Source organism: Tiliqua scincoides, chromosome 5 (assembly GCF_035046505.1).
Source record: "Tiliqua scincoides isolate rTilSci1 chromosome 5, rTilSci1.hap2, whole genome shotgun sequence".
Taxonomy (NCBI): domain Eukaryota; kingdom Metazoa; phylum Chordata; class Lepidosauria; order Squamata; family Scincidae; genus Tiliqua; species Tiliqua scincoides.
The window spans coordinates 75,669,823-75,686,326 of record NC_089825.1 but is presented as its reverse complement, the minus strand read 5'-3'; the positions used below and the strand labels follow the sequence as shown (position 1 = coordinate 75,686,326).

Sequence of the window (16,504 nt, the reverse complement as noted above, 5' to 3'; positions counted from 1 at the left end):
CCTAGATAGGCAAACAGAAGAGAGAGAGTGAAGGGTAGGACAGTAGGGGCCCAGAGAGTCTCTGAGGCCCAAGCCCACCACTCTCCTCCACACTGCCTCTTTTATTCTGTCCCCCTCTTTTTTTTCCTCAATCCACAGAAAGAGGGGAGGAGCAGCAGCAGTGAAGGCAGAGTGGGGAGAGAATGACCCCCCATCAATTTGCTACTTGAGGTGTTCAGACAGGTTGAGCTGATCCTACTTCAACCCCGATTTAGAGCTCGACTGAATGCAGATGCACATTGTGCTCCATTCACTTCTATGTAGGCACAGCTGAACTGGAGTGCCAATTATTATTATTAAGAATATTTATATACCACTTTTCAACAAAAAATTATTCACAAAGCAGTTTAAATAGCAAAATGAATCAATAAATGGTTCCCTGTCCCCAAAAGGCTCAGAGTATAAAAAGACACAAAAGAGATACCAGCAACAGCCACTGGAAAAGATACCATGTTGGGGTAAAAAAGGACAGTTGCTCTCCTTCTGCTAAATATAAGAGGCTTTAAAATGTCCTCTTTGGCATCTTTGCCCAGTTAGCAGGATCAGCTAGTTTGATCAGCTAGCTAGATCAGGATCTGGATCAGCTAGCTAGATCAGACCTGGTTTCTCGTGCAAGTTGCCCATAAAAAGCAACAGAGAAATCCAGGATAGCATAGCTATGATTGAGTGACAGCAGCATATCTATCCAGAAACAGAAAGTAGCAGCAAAGACCAGACTTTCTAACTCAATTCTTATTTGATGTAACATAAGTTCATGGTAGTGTGTTTTATTTTAGTTTTGAAATACATTTTATAAATTGCCCTTGTCATGTTTTAGGCTTCCACTGGTATTTGCAGCAAAAATGAGGACTGATATAAAATATAGTACAATTTTAATAAGCAGCCAAACTCAAGAACTCCGCAGTGCAGTCTCTTAGGGTACTTAGTGGTAGTGAGAAACAGTGGCTGATAACAGCCCTACAAGTCCAGGGTGATTATACTCCTTTGTGGGGTGCAATGGGAGAATAACTGAAAGGGCGCGATCCTAACCGCTTATGTTAGTGCTTTCCAGCACTGACATAAAGGCAATGTAGGTCTGAGGCAAGGGAACAAACATTCCCTTGCTTTGAGGAGGCCTCTGTGAGTGACACCCAATGGCAGGATGCACCACACATCCCATTGGCACCACTGTGCTGATAGAGGGTAATATAGAATGAAAGCCATTTATGCTATGCCATTAGTAAAGCTTAATAGAGAAGATGCTCACATGCTTAAACAAACTTAAAAGCCATATTCCTGTCTCTGTTTGAAAAAGGTTTGAAACTGCAAGCTCTGACAGCTCTGCTAAGAACTGGCAAAATGACAAAGTAGCTCTTGGCAGCAAAACAAGAGATAAAACTTAGAGGAACAACACAGGCTTTCTGCTTGCAAACTAAAACAGATATGTCCATCTTAGAAAAATGGTTTGCAGTTTAAAATCATTATTCTTTCAGGCTTTTTTTTTAAGAGCAAAGGATAGAATTATATGCATACAAATACTAGGAGAGGTATTTTAGTGGTATTTATACAAGATCTCATAGAAATGCCAAAGAAATCATCATGTCTGCTTGCCAGTCAATTATTCTTCAATGTTTTGAATAGTTTTGTCCCTAAAAGGTATAACCAACACATATAGACATATAGGAGTTATTACAAGAAGTTTTAATTGCCTGATTTCATTAAAAAGGTTTAATAAAGTATAGAAACACATAATAAAAGCCATTTCAGATTAAAATCTTGTCAGTTTCACAAAGAAGCATAGAAGGCTGTTTTGCTAGCTGAGGCCTTGAGGTCACAAAGTTGATGGCAAAGACAGGTGCATCTCAAAGATAGATAAGGCTCTTTTTTGGCACCAGAAAGTGGGAAAACTGAAAGGTTATGTGGATGAGAAAATACACAGACTTGCAACATTGTGGTGAGAAGCCTTAGCATTACAGGGAAAGTGTTATCTGTTGGCAGGCTGAAATGGATTTTCTACAAACACCTGCAGAAACAGTGAGAAAGTAAGATTCATGGGAAAGTCCCTGTTTGAGCTAAAGCTGACAGAAAAAGCTGTAATTTGTTTAAAAATGAATGTTATAAGGAATGTATAAGGAAATCTTTCCTTATAATGAGAGTTTGGTTTGTTTTGTATTGACACCACTATACATCCCTTGAAGGTACTCAAAGGTAAGTTACAGATAGAATAAGGCATAGAATTACTTAACAAAGGTTGGCCAAAAGCCCCACAGTGTTTTGCTGGGAACAGGAGAAGGAGTAAGAGAAGATAACGCAGATGGCTCATGCCAAGGCAATCTCTATTAGGAATGCCAAGAAATAAAACTCTAAATACTTGCCAAAAGGCCAGTTCTGGGTAAAATAAGGTTACAGTGTACTCTACTGGTTGTTGAAAACTTTGTATTGTATATGTTTAAATGTATGGTATTGCCTTATTTAAAACTTGTAATTTGAAACTCACCAATCAAATGTCTCTGAGGCCAATCCAGAGTAAGCCCCATCTATGATGTCAAACCTCAGCCAATGAAAAGTGTAAACTCTTCAAACAAAGGACCCAAAATGCTATAAAGGGCCTGGTTGAGATTGACATTTGCTCTCAAAGCTTTGGACAGGAGTCCCTTGAGACGCCCGTTGCTGGCAACAAAATAAAAGCTTGCAGACGATCACCACTCTTGCCTACTGAGTCTTGCTTTTGAACCTTGCAACACCTTGCAACAGTGCCAGTGCTGGAAAGTACTGACATAAGGGGTTAGATTGCGCCCAAAGTCATGTATACAACAACGCTGCAGTGTAGTCCAGTCTTTTTAAGCAGAGTCTTGGGATTTTTAGTTTTTTCTTAGGCATAGCAGGACATTGAAGTCAACTGCAGGAATAGTTATGGGAAAGCTGTTTGTTAACCCTTTCCCTGCAAGGAAACATAATTTATTAAAAACAGAATAAAGCCTGTAGCTTGAGGCTTGGTGGTACTCATTCAATACAGAACCTGACAAACACCTCTTGCACCTGAGGTGGCATGCCAAACACTGCCCCCTTACCCGATTCAATAGCTGCCAAACGCTGTGTTGTCGTCCCCCCTTATTCAGTAGCACTTTTGTGAGAAGTTGTAACACTTTCAGGGATGGGCAAGGCCAGCGTGGTTTGACTCAAGTCAAGTCATGAGTCTCCACCCCCCGCAACTTGACTAAAAAATGAGTCATAATGGGGACAGTTTCTGAGTCGCCCAGAACATTTTTGTGACTTGAAAACACTTGAGTCTTGAGTTGTTCCGTTTAAAAAACCAGAAATGGAAAAAAAATGGTGTTACCAGGGTGTGTGTAGGAGTTGTCTTTAAACACTCGCCTGTTGTTGCCACCCATCTGTAAACAAGGTGGGAGGGGACTGTGTGAGAGCCGGGAGAGAAGTGACAAGAGGGAGGAAGGTCACAGGCAGCAGCTGCGAGGCTTACCGAACAACCCAATCCTTTGCAGCTTTACTCAGAAGTAGTTCCATTTGTACTGGTTGTTCAGTGAGGCTCCCTCCTCCCAAGTAACAAGTGTGATTGTTGCAAGGTAATCCCAGATGTTGCAGGGTAATCCAAGGTTCAAAAGCAAACTCAGTAGGCAGTAGTGATCAAATCCAAAGGTTTATTGTAAATCCATCGACCAGCCACTCAAGGGATACATTTCCAAGCATTGAGAGAGTGTGGGAAGCAGAGAAGCCTGTGTGTGAGAAGTGAGAGTGAGTGAAGCAGAGAGCGTCCTCTCCAGCTTTCTTTTATTACAATGTGGGTTCCCTCCTTGAAACACATACATTTCTCATTAGAGACAATTCATTGGTGGGTTACAAGTCACCAGTTGTTCAGATTAGGCAAACCATACATTCATCCTACAGATTTGAGCAGGCAGTAGATGGTACTGCACTTTCAGTTTTGCTCAAAATGACCTCATCTCATCATGACTTTCTTTTGGCCTTTGAAATACAACTTGGAAAAGAAGTTTTGCAGGCTCAGCTAAAAAAAATTGCAGCCTTATGCGTTTTCTCTGGGAACCTGACCTTTGATGTTAACCCGGAAATGCCTTTGATGTGAACCGGAAATGGCTTCTTAAACCCCTTTAATGCAGTTAGACCACTAAAATTTACTTAAAATAGTGTTAGTTACACTTATTTATGCACCAAAACTGGGTTTTAAAATGAAGAATAAGAAAAATAGGAAAAACTAAGAAACATGTTGACTAGTGTTCTTCTATATGGTATGGCTATAAGATGTAGTGTAAATACTGGCCATAATACTTTTTCCAGCATGTGTGTGCAACCTGTTGCTCTTACTAAGCCTTCAAACCAATTTTAAAAGCACAAACAATTTTTTTTCTCTCCTTCAGAAAACAAAGGACTGTTGTCTAGCTTGCACAGTCTTATCTACTGTGCCGAGAACATCTGTGGCACGCGGCCAAGTCCAGCCAAACGCTTGACTTTTAAAAAACGAAACCATTTTTTTACTCTAGTTTAACATACAGACAGAGATGGACCAAAAGGATGCTGCAAAAGCATCAAGTGAGCATCCCTTACCTTGTGTCATGATCACTACAAACCACCTCCTCCCCCTCCCTGTGCTTCTCCAGCCAATCCTAAGGCAAGAACCCCCTTGGGCTCCTCCTCCTGCCCTATCTCAGCCAAAGAAAATGTCAGAACGCCCATCCTTAGTCCAGTGACCATCTGTTCCTTCAGAGATGGACAAGAGAGCACACTCCTGCCTCCTAGTCATTACAAATGGAAAACATTCCCTGCCTCCCAAGTGGGACTCTGTGCTGCTTGCCCAGTCTAAATGCTGGCCCCATGAGGGTTTTCATGCCGCAAAAACAGTAAGCAAGCACCCCCAGACACAGGCAGATTTAAGTCTGCATGTGTGGGGACTGAGTGCCGAGTCAGGGGGTTCTGACTCGGGTGTTTTGACTCAGGTGTTTTGCAGAGTCTTCCACGCCTGCGACCTGAGTCTCCATGAGTCAGCACAAATTGCACATTTTCACGATTCGGACTTGGGTTCCATCCCTGAATACTGCGCCGCTCCATTGGGCTGTTGGTGGCACTATTCGTGTTTGGTTTGGATTCTCATCCCAAAAGATCCCTGCAAAACACTGCAAGCTGCAGCAAAGAATTGCGGTCTTGTTCATGGCCCAAGTCTATATATGCCTACACGGAAGTAAGCCTTTGATTTCAACTGAACCTGTTCTCAGCTGTGTATAGGAATATATATTTTTTATTTTAAATTTTCTTACTACACCTTATATTTACATTATATTTACATTCCCGTACGCGAAAATCAGTTACATTACCGGTTTTATCTTTGTTTCTTATTAATACAATGTATTATCTAACTTACATCTAATATACAATTGTTACCTAGTATTAATTGAAAAATGTTGCACAGATGTTTCAGTTTCCAGTTTTCTGTCACGTTATTGGAGCAGTTGTTCCCTGGTCCCAAGGCCAAAATTTTTCCAATTGGTTTCTGACATTCTTTCTTTTTCGTATCTACTTAATGCGTTTACTTTAAACAATATAAATTCAACCGAATTACTTATTTTACTTTCTTTTCCAATTTTAATTTCTCTGTTTCTTTGAAACGTTAATGCTAATAGTACAATTAAATTTATTAGACGTACTGTTGACCAGGGAACACTCCAATAGTTTATCACAGTTGGTTGTCTTTCATTCCTTTTCCTTTTCTTTGTAGTCTTCTTTCTTGGTCCTTTGAAAGATTCTGTTTCGTTTTGTCCTGAAACAATATTTTCCCAGTTCTGTTTGGCCAAATCTGGCCAGTCCATTTTTTCTGCTAATTTTGTCCAAGTTTCTTCTGCTGTAATACAATTACTAACAAAATGTTCTATTGTTTCTGTATGAGGTTGTCCTGTTGTAACTGTTTGTCTTCGAATGCTATCCGAGTACAAGTTTGATCATTGGCTGCCAGCCATGGTCTGGCTGCTAAAACTCCATAAACTTGGTGGTATAACCAAGGCTGCGATCCTATCCACGCTTTCCTGGGAGTGAGTCCCATTGGCTATAATGGCTTCTGAGTAGGCAGGCATAGGACTGGGCTCTAAACCGCCTCCTTTTCCGCCGCCCCCCCCCCGTCCATAGCCAAGACTCAGTTACATAAAGAAGCCTCATGCCACGACCTCGGCCGTACGCTGATCTTAAAGGAAGTTCTAGTCCCCGAACCCGGAATCTGGCCAATGTGTGTGAGTCTAGGTTTCTTAGTAAGTCTACGGCCGCGGCAGAAAGCGAGGCCAATGGTGGAGAGCGTCAGGTTTCATGGGAAACCCCATGGCGGGGTTTCCGTTTCCGTCAAGCTTTGGCTCACGATGGCGGACGCTCGGCCCGTTTGCAGTTTTCTCTTCAAGAAGCGTCGCCCCGCGTCGGGGAGGGGTCAGCGCAAGAGGCCCGGCAGCGACCAGGAGGCCGGTGAGGGACAAAAATAATCGGTTGTCACCCGGGGCGGGTGGGGCGGGCCCCTTGGGATGGCCCCTGGGTCTCTCGAGCGCTCTGAAGGCTCCAGCCAATCGCGGTGCGTTCCGCTGTTTCCATGGTGACGGGTGGGCCGCGATGTGGGAGGGGCAGCGCCTTTAATGCGCGCGAGGCCTCTGTCAAGGGGGGAGCATAACCGCCTTGAGCGGTGTAGCTCCCCTACCCCCTCTACGGGCTGGCTGTGACGTGGGTGGAGTTACCGTTGCCTTTGGGGGAGGGGGGCTGTGGTGCCTTCAGAGCAAGGCCTGTTTGTGACCACAGCTGGCTTATGCAGACTCCCAAGTACATATATATGGTGTACACACACACTCACACTTTGTGTGTGTGCGCGCGCGCGCACACGTGCACGTATAAGGGACATGTGGTGGTTGGGGAGGCAGGTGAGGCAGAGCCTCCCCACCGAAATCCTTTGAAAAGCACCGCCGCCGTGTGAGGCACCCAAGCACCCACAACCCACGCGCAATGTGCAATGCGCGTGGGTTGTGTGTGCTTGGTTGCCTCACACGGTGGCGGCGCTTTTCAAAGGACTCCGGTGGGGAGGCTCTGCCTCACCAACCACCACATGTTCCTTATATATGCCTTCCTCCATACTGACAAGGTACTAAAATTACCAAGGCACACCATCATTGTTTTGACATTTGATAAGGCACACCATGCTGCTGGTGGGGGGCTCACATCCCCCAATGGCTCTACTAATACCTGTATATAAATACCTGTATTGTAATAAGTGACCCTCTTTCAAGCTCCCATAGCACAACTGCAGACTGTGTGTCTGTGTGCCACAGACAATGGTAGAAAATGACTGCTCTAGAGCGTTCCCAGAGAGCCAGATGCAATTTACCATAGATGTGAAGAATAGAATACAAAGTAGGAGAGCACTAGGGCATTTTTGTGTGTGACTTCAGTGAACACGACTCTTCTTCAAACAAACTGTATTGCTGGGGACATGAGTTTTCTGGAAAAAACTGAATTGAAAAACATTCTGGAAAATCTTTCCCTAAATTGACTGGGATCTGATCTGTTGTGTTGGATTTATATTTTGTAAACAAAATAGAAATGTTAGCTCAACAGTCAGTCAGTTGGCAACCTTCAGTCTCGGAAGACTATGGTATCGTGCTCTGGATGGTGGTTCTGGCACAGCGTCTAGTGTGGCTGAAAAGGCCGATTCAGGAGCGACAATCCCTTCCACAGTGGGAGCAAGTGTAGTGTGTCCCTGGCCTGTCTCCCTGGCTGTGGGCCTTCCTTCTTTGCCTCTTTGCCTCAGCCTGTTGTCCAAGTGTCTCTTCAAACTGGGAAAGGCCATGCTGCACAGCCTGCCTCCAAGCAGGCTGCTCAGAGGCCAGGGTTTCCCACCTGTTGAGGTCCACTCCTAAGGCCTTCAGATCCCTCTTTCAGATGTCCTTGTATCACAGCTGTGGTCTACCTGTAGGGCGCTTTCCTTGCACGAGTTCTCCATAGAGGAAATCCAGTACATAAGTTAAAGTATCTTGAATGTTTTTTCAAGAGCCAAAAGTATTTGAACTGAAGTCATTTAATTTTTTTTTTCCTTATTGAAACATTTATGGTCCAATCCTATTGGGCATTTATGACGGCAGATCTTGCGTTCGGCTGTTGTAAATGCCTCTGTGGTACCATAAATGGGGTACTGCTGCCATGTGCATTAGAGCTGCCTGTGCAAATGCCTGGCAGCTCTGTGCGCTCACCACAGACAGACCCAGCCCATGTTGGATCAGGTCAGGTGGCGATGGGGGCAAATTGCAGTGGTTTCAGGGTAGGGGTCTATTCAGGGGCAGGAGGGGCTGAATTCTAGCAGCAGCTGCACATTCTGGGATGCTATCCCCATTTTCCTGGCCTAACACACCCTCTGCTGTCCTTGAACTTGTGCCAGCAAAAGAGCTGGCATAAGTTCAAGGAGACCCAATGACATCTAGATGCTCTGCAGAGAGGTAATTAAAATATTTTAACTAGCTTCTCCCAGGTTGCCTACTCCCCCATTGCATGGAGCGCATACTCCCAATAGCTGCATCGCTAAAGGTGATTGGGTTCTTAGTGTGGTTTAAATTTCTGTTCAAACAAATGTAACGCTTTACTTGAAAATTTATTTCTATGGGATTATTAAAAGTATTTTAAGATATGATGACTCAATATTTCCTTATACTTGTTTAAATTTTGAGAACAAACATTAAGGTTAGCATTCTAATTTTAGCATGTCTGAAGAGCTGTGAATTTTTATCAGCTTGCATACATCCTGGAGATTCACTTGAAAACTTGACATTGGATCCATTTATTAAATTACTTGTGAATGTTATGAGACTTCATTTTTAGGAATGGAAATTGTTTTGTGGAAAAATATTGTTTTAGAAGGTCTTCCATTAAGAAACATTTTCTGCCTCACATTACTCTGTACTGTTGAGTGTAATCTTTGGGAAACCATTATCTCTTGGATAAAGCTGCCTGTCCGTTGCTATGCAGCCATGAAGGCACCCAATGCAACTTGCATCAGTGGCAGAAGTGAGGGGTAGTGGATTCAGGGTGCTGCCTCCCTCCAACCTCTGCAGTTGGAATTGGAATTGTGGGACTTTCAGTTCTATTTACAGGACTGTGCAAAGGAGCTACTTTGTTGTGCAGTCCCTTTAAATAAAATCAGAAGTCTTGCGCTTCTGGGTTTGCCAAAACCACTTGAGGGATGTGAATGTCTGATACGTAGATCCCATTTCTTCTCTTGCTTCAAGAAATGAGATTTCATGGATTTGCTTCTTAGTTTCTCTCTGATATCCCTCATCCTGTAATGAGGCCAGAGCAGGTAATGGGGCCAGAGCAGGTTATGCTGTCTCAGTTTATCTGAAAAGAAACAGTGTAGCTGGTAGGAAGGTTGTTTAGCCAAACCTCTTTAGTTTGGGACATGAAGGAAAGCTTCAGCCTTGCCAGGGTCTGTCTCTTGTAGCACGTACCAATTTCAGTAATGGCTATGTGTTTCTCTCTTCCTTCCTCCTACCCCGGAAATAGAGAGCAGCAACGATGAAGATAGCACTGTAGTCAGAAAGCAGAAACGCCAGGAAGTTTCCAACCCCATGATTCAGAAGGTGATGCATTTGAAGGTTCTTCTTTGAATTTGGGACAAGTGTGTGTGAAGAAGTTTCCATTTGTACATTTCCAGGTCTTTCACTTTCTCAAATTCTCCCATTTTCAGACCAAAAGAAATGTGAGGGACAGTACCACATATGGATCAAGCAGCAGTGATGATGAGAACAAATCTGAAGGAGTTGGAGTCTCATATAAGTCTACAAGATCTGCGGTATGAATTAGAGCAGTGGTCTTCAACTTTTTTCATGCCACAAGCCCAATAAATAACTAAATACAGGTCCAGCCATGTTATACACAGATTTGACCCAACACAAATGGCCACTGCAAATGAGAAGGAATGTGCTGGAGGGGGAAAATGCATCCTTTTAAAATCACAGTTTTAAAAACTGTTTTTTTACTGCTGTAGAAAGACAGTCATGCAAGTGATTACAGGTATAACCTAATTATCCACAGATTTTTCTGTCTCAACAAGATGAGAAGTACAGGTGCAACCTATTCATTCACAGATTTTTTATCTGCAGATTTGTCTCAATGAAAATTTCTTCCCTTGCTTCAAGAAATGAGATTTCATGGATTTGCTTCTTAGTTTCTCTCTGATATCCCTCATCCTGTAAGAGGCCGCAGCAGCTTATGCTGTCAGTTTAGGGTTGAGAATTTGTCTCAACCATACTTTCCTGGTGGGGGGGGGGATTGAAAGTTGCATACATCTTTGCCTCCTTTGCCCTTTACTGGACTTACTTCTGAGTAGGCAAGCATAGGACTGGGCTGTCAGGCTAAAATCCTCCCCACACTTTCCTGGGAGTAAGCCCCATTGACTACAATGGGGCTTACTTCTGAGTAGAAATGCATAGGACTGGACTATTAAAAGCTCAGCATCCCACCTGTTAAAGAAGCAGGATAGCAGGCAGCTGAGAGGGCTGAGTATGGAGTTGGGTGAGGCGGAGGGGATTGATAACAGCTGCCTTAGTTTCCTTCCATCTGGAAGTGTCAGGCTGCAGCGTGTTTGCATAACTATGGAATTTAGCACAAAGCTAAATTTTCTTAAATGTTTTTTCTTAATCACCACTGGGTCATGGAACAGAACTCACATGCATAAATAGGCTTCACCTGTACCCTTTAAATTAAAAGAAAACAGCCCTTTTACTCATTAATGCAAGAGAGGACAGCAGGCTGACAATCCATCAGTCATTTTCTCTCCAGGCTTCATTCCTCCCTTCCCCCTGAGCAAGTAAAAGAAGGCTAAATGGCAGTGATTATCACCTTACCAATTCTTTCCCCCTCACTGCACTCCTGGTGAAGGGAGGGATTTCTACCTCCTAGTGAAGTCTAAGCACCTGCAGAGAGACTATTGCCTCTGTATGCATTTCAAAAGGTCAGCAAGGCTATTTTTAAATCACCAGAGCAAAGGAACTTTGTTTTTTAAATTGATTTGCTTTAGTGTGATTTTTGCCATCCACTTGAGTTCTGGGAACTGAACTGAACCCTCACGAATAATGAGACTCAGCCTGTAAAGTGTGAAACTGGAACCCTTCTGTGTTCTGCCAGATTCCCACTCCAGGCCTCACTTAGGGAACTTATGCCCACTCTAACCTTTCGTTCCCCAACAATGGCCCCAGTTCTCTACAGCAGCACTGCTAGACTCCACCACCAGGGTAGCTTGCCTATTTAAACTGCAGGGACCCAGTTCCTAAGGCAGTAGTCCTTCCCGGTATAGCAGCACACCTCAGCTCTCCAGCCTGTTTGAGTAGTCACAAAGTCAGTCAGAGTATCCAGGGCAAAGTCAGTAAGCCAAGTCAGTCTCCTTTCCAGCACTCCTTCTACAACCCACAAACCCTTCCTACCTCAGGTGCTCCTTATATCCTTAGGTACCTCATTGCCTCTAGTGGCTGCAGCTGTGCAGCACACCCTTTACTGAAAGCCCAGGCCTTAACTCTTAAACGGGCCACTGTAGACACCACATTCTACCTCCTCACCAGATCTTCCTCCAATACAATACTCCAATTCCAATACAATACTCTGTTGATTCCGCCCCCTCCTGGGATTCCAGTGGCCTACTTCCACATCCATAACGCCCTCCCAGCACTGCTCACTGTAAGCAAATATTCTTGTGAGAGCAGGAAAAGTTTCCATGAAACCTGGCACTAGTGAAAGCTATTTTAGCATAATTGCTCAGAACATAACACAATATCTTGGTACTTGAAGTAGCACACCGGATGCCTCCCCCTTTACCTGGTGATGCTCTAGTCCAGTGGTCTTCAATCCTTTTCATTACCATAAGTTGCAGCGACCCCAGAACTGAGGCTTCACAACCCCGTTGGCACCCCTGACATCAAGGTTGAAGAACACCGCATTAGAGAGAACATGACAATTTTGGTGACTCTAGTAATTGACAATTGCAGTAATAACTTGATGTTATCGTTATTCACTGTCTCTCTTCTACCTGTTCTCTTTTTGTATTTCAGAAACCTGTGGGTCCAGAAGACATGGGGGCAACAGCTGTGTATGAACTGGACACAGAGAAGGAGAAAGATGCCCAAGCCATCTTTGAACGTAGCCAGCAAATCCAGGAGGTGAATATCTTATAGAACATCAGACATATGGAACAATGGAAGAAAAAATCCTGTCTCCTCCCTTGCTTCCAGAAATGAGATCTTTAAGTTCATGGACGTTTCTTATTGTCTCTCTAATATCTCTAATTCTAACCCTTCTTGCATGTTCTCTACCACTTTTTTGACTGCTTCATGGCACTCCTGTATAGGAGTTAACATGAAGCCTGCATGTGTATGGTCACATATGAACAAGAACTGGATCTGATGTTGACCTGATGACTTATCTCCCCACACCCACGCCCCGGTTCTCTGTTTAGGAACTCCGAGGAAAGGAAGATGATAAGATTTACCGTGGAATAAATAATTACCAAAAGTTTGTGAAGCCAAAAGATACATCCATGGGCAATGCCTCCTCAGGCATGGTAAGGTAAGCCAGGGAAATCTGGTGATATTCCTGTGGGAAGAAAGTATTTAAGCTTCTGAAACTTGGTGTATGGCTTGATGTATGTATTTATGCCTCAGGAAAATCTGCCAGTCTGGTCTCCTTTCTCCTGCACAATGTTTCATGTCATTTTGGAGTGGTTCCTGCTGCCGCCAGACCTTCTGTCCCAACTTGGCCTTTCACCAGTCCTTATCCTCTGCCTGTGCCCAACACGTGGCAGCTGTGTTACATCTCTATTCCTTCTTTCAGGAAGGGACCCATTCGAGCGCCAGAGCACCTCAGAGCCACAGTGAGGTGGGACTACCAGCCTGATATCTGTAAAGACTACAAAGAAACTGGGTTTTGTGGCTTTGGAGGTAAATGGCTTTTCCGTTTACTTTCCTTACTACAGATCTTCATTGGGGCCACACCCCACCAAGGGAATGCTTGTTTCAAGCTGTGTATCTCCACCAATGCAGCTTCCATTTTAGCAGGAGGGAAATGACTGCGGGTGGGTACAAACTCTCACACTTGTATCTTTATTTTTCTGATAGACAGCTGTAAATTCCTCCATGATCGGTCAGATTACAAGCATGGCTGGCAGATTGAGCGGGAGCTGGATGAAGGGCGCTATGGAGTTAATGGTAGGGACAGTCCCTTTTCTGCAGTTGTTCAGTGTTGTTCAGCACTGTGAATGAAGGAATAGGGAACATGCTCATCAGATAGTCACATGGCACAAAACATAAAGCTAAAGTAGGCAGATTATAGTCTTGTGATTTGTGTATGCAGGCTTGTATTTGGTTTTGCTAAAGCCTTAAAGTCTACCATACAGAGCTAAACCCACAATAGTGACATAGGAGGTGGAGCCAATACCTGCTGCATCCCATGAGCTGCACATTGGGATGACCTGTATGCACATGTTGGACCACGCTGCTCTTTGATGTCTTTGCAAGTCTCCCTTAGGTAATTCCCTTGGCTTAGGCAGGCCAACTCTTCCCTCTAGTATCAAAATTGTAGATGCTTCCTGAAAGTTGGATGCTCCTTTTGCAAAGGACACCCTCTCTCCTGCAGAAATACACGTAACAGACATGCAAAACAATCCAGTGTTTTGAACTAAATTGTCCCCATGTTTACGTCCCCACATTTGCTTTATGTTTAGTGAGGCTTCTTCAGTGAAGAGACGGAAAGCCTAAATGGTAGATTCTGTGTGCTAACTCTGTTCCCACTGGTTTTATTTCTAAAAATAACGTCTTTGTAGCCTTGTTCTCATGTCAATTGTCAACGATTGTCACGATCAGCATGCAGAGCCCTTTTGCGTATGCTAAAAATAGAGTAGGTGGGAAGAGAACAGAAGCAGCCTGTCTGAGTGGGGAAATTTTAATTAGTTCATTAACCCTTATATTTCCCTTCTATGTGCTAGTGACATCAGAGGTGTGTAGACAATCTATTCTTGGCACAGAACAGCTTCCCACACTATGTGGGTGGGAAAATCTCATTCCATGATGGGCATCAGCAGAAACAAGTCTCTATTTCCTCTCTTGTATAGATGATGAAAACTATGAGGTGAGCAGTGATGATGAGGAACTGCCTTTCAAGTGTTTCATCTGCAGAAGCTCCTTCAAGAATCCTGTGGTGACCAAGTAAGATGGCAGGATGACCCAGGTTGTCTTCTTTTTGTTCTTATTTTGGATGTTCTCAAACTGAGTTGTGCTTTCTTTCTTTTGACAAGGTTGCAAAATGGTGCACAGCTTGAACCTAGATAAGGGCACCATGTATTGTGAAATTTTGCCCACATGAAAGGAAAACACAATATTTGGTCTTGAGCAGAATGCAAAATCTTGATAACAGTGCTTGCCCCCCTGGATGAAGAGTGCTTTATAGAGTGCCCCTGGATAAACCCTTTGAGTGCTTTGTCAAGAGTGCTATTCTGAATTTCTTGCAACTTGAAGTGGTCATACCCATCTTTTTACAGGCAATCTATCTTGATGCTCTTTTTAGGTGTAAACATTATTTCTGTGAAAGCTGTGCCCTGCAACATTATCGCAAGTCTCAGCGGTGTTATGTCTGTGACAAGCAAACCAATGGTGTCTTCAACCCAGCCAAAGGTAGTGTTCTATAATGGATTCTGTGGGATAGTGTGTAAAAAAAAAAAGTATGCTGTGGTGACAGGGGGACATCTTATCCAAGTTATAGCTTGAATTGGCTCATGGGCATCCTGTATCAACAGCATTGGCAAAAAACTGTGCAGATGTAGTGGATAAGTTTCCAAACCAATGAAATGAGCAGATTTGGTAAATATGGTGAAATAATTATTTCTAATTAAGATGGACCAAACCTTTCTGGTACATGGTTGTAAAAAAGTTGTATTTTCTATTGTGTTTCTGTGCTTCTATTGTGTCCTTCTGTCATCTCAGAAGGTTTTCTCAAGTCATCACCTAAAAATGTAGAGTTAAGACCAAGGACCAGACATAGACAGAGAGAAGGCCTTTGGGAGCAGCCAGAGCTTAGATCAGTAGAATACAGCACCTATAGGTTCTTTAAATGCTTGTGTTAGCTACTATGCAAACTGCACACATCCATCTACTGCCATTGCTAGCCTTGCTCAGTAGAAGGAATACATTTTCAAGTGAGCCTTCAAATAAACGAACAAAAAATTAATTTCTTCCTAACCAATTATCTTCTTTGGCTCATGCACAAATTGACTAAGATATGTTCCTTTCATTGTGCAGTGGGAGGTGGCTGGGTGATGGCAGCACTATACACAAGCTAGCTGTTCTTAGCTTTAACAATGGGGTGGTTTGAGTTGAATCTTTTCTTATTGGCTTGGCCTGCTTTTAAGTTATCCCTTCTCCTAATTCCCCCTACAGCACTCTGCCACCACCTTCACACTCATAGTAATTACACTGAGGGTATTTCCCCCTAGCATCATTTAGGTATACTGTAATGATGGTGACCTTGAAAAATCCACTCAGAACCAGTGTGAATTTTAGAGCTGGTCAGATCAGGTGGAATCTGTCACCACAAAATGAAAAAAACCTTGCTTTATCTAGATGGTGCAGGGTAGTGCCCTGTCAGTGATTGTGGTCCTGCATCTGTCCCTTTAGAGCAGCAGTTTTCAATCACTGGTGTGCTGCAGGTATTTAGGGAGGGTCATTTATTAGTAGGGCAATTGGGGGATTTGAGCCCCCTACCAGCAGCATGGTGTGCCTTGTCAATGGTCAAGAACAGATGGTGTTTCTTGACAATTTTAGCACCTTTTCAGTGTGCTGTGAGATGAAAAAGGTTGAAAATTGCTGCTTTAGAGGGAATTTTACCTCAGGCCAGGATTTTACAATCTTATTTTCTTAAACCATTTCTGCCCGACTCTGCATATATGCAACAGGAACCAAATGTGTACACCTGTGGGCCGGGCAAAAATGGGTTAAAGGAGGAACTTCTATTGCAAAGTCTTAATAGAGAAGAAAGAACATGCCAGTGTCCCCAGGAAAAGGTTTTTAGAGTAGAATCATAGAAGTGGAAGGGGCCTAATATGTCATCTAGTCCAAACCCCTGCCTTAGGGGGTTCAATAGCTCTATTGAAAAATGCTAATGGGAGGGGACAGGTGGTCATTATTTCACCTATGCTCTCTTGTTTTCCAGAGCTGATAGCAAAATTGGAAAAACACAAGACTGAAGAAGAGGAGGAGCAAGATAATGAGGAGCCAGAGTAAAGTAAACCTTTCCTCCTGTACTTCTAATTTTATAACTGAATAAATATTTATAGGAAAACAGATTAGCTGCTCATGCTTTCCTGCCTACACAGGAACTAAGCTAAACTGAAAGCCCTCTGGAAAGGAACACCTTTAACAGAACAAAGAATTGGGCTACCAGGGTATGCATTAGATTAGCAAATGGG

At 43.4% G+C, this 16,504-nt stretch overlaps 1 protein-coding gene across 1 annotated transcript; it reads left to right on the top strand.

The window, feature by feature from the left end:
• Window positions 1-6,363: 6,363 nt before the first annotated feature.
• Window positions 6,364-16,381, top strand: LOC136651799 (E3 ubiquitin-protein ligase RNF113A-like). Its single transcript, XM_066628484.1, has 10 exons — window positions 6,364-6,492; window positions 9,562-9,638; window positions 9,746-9,850; window positions 12,102-12,209; window positions 12,506-12,615; window positions 12,880-12,986; window positions 13,164-13,253; window positions 14,156-14,249; window positions 14,608-14,714; window positions 16,249-16,381. Exons 1-10 carry the CDS (start codon window positions 6,393-6,395, stop codon window positions 16,317-16,319), a joined length of 969 nt encoding a protein of 322 aa, XP_066484581.1. The 5' UTR covers window positions 6,364-6,392; the 3' UTR covers window positions 16,320-16,381.
• Window positions 16,382-16,504: the final 123 nt, after the last annotated feature.

Coding starts and splice junctions, on each gene's coding strand:
- LOC136651799 (XM_066628484.1), top strand. CDS start 6,393: ATGGCGGACGCTCGGCCCGTTTGCAGTTTTCTCTTCAAGAAGCGTCGC. Junction 12,987..13,163: donor TGGGTTTTGTGGCTTTGGAG/GTAAATGGCTTT, acceptor TTTTTCTGATAG/ACAGCTGTAAATTCCTCCAT. Junction 14,715..16,248: donor TGTCTTCAACCCAGCCAAAG/GTAGTGTTCTAT, acceptor CTTGTTTTCCAG/AGCTGATAGCAAAATTGGAA.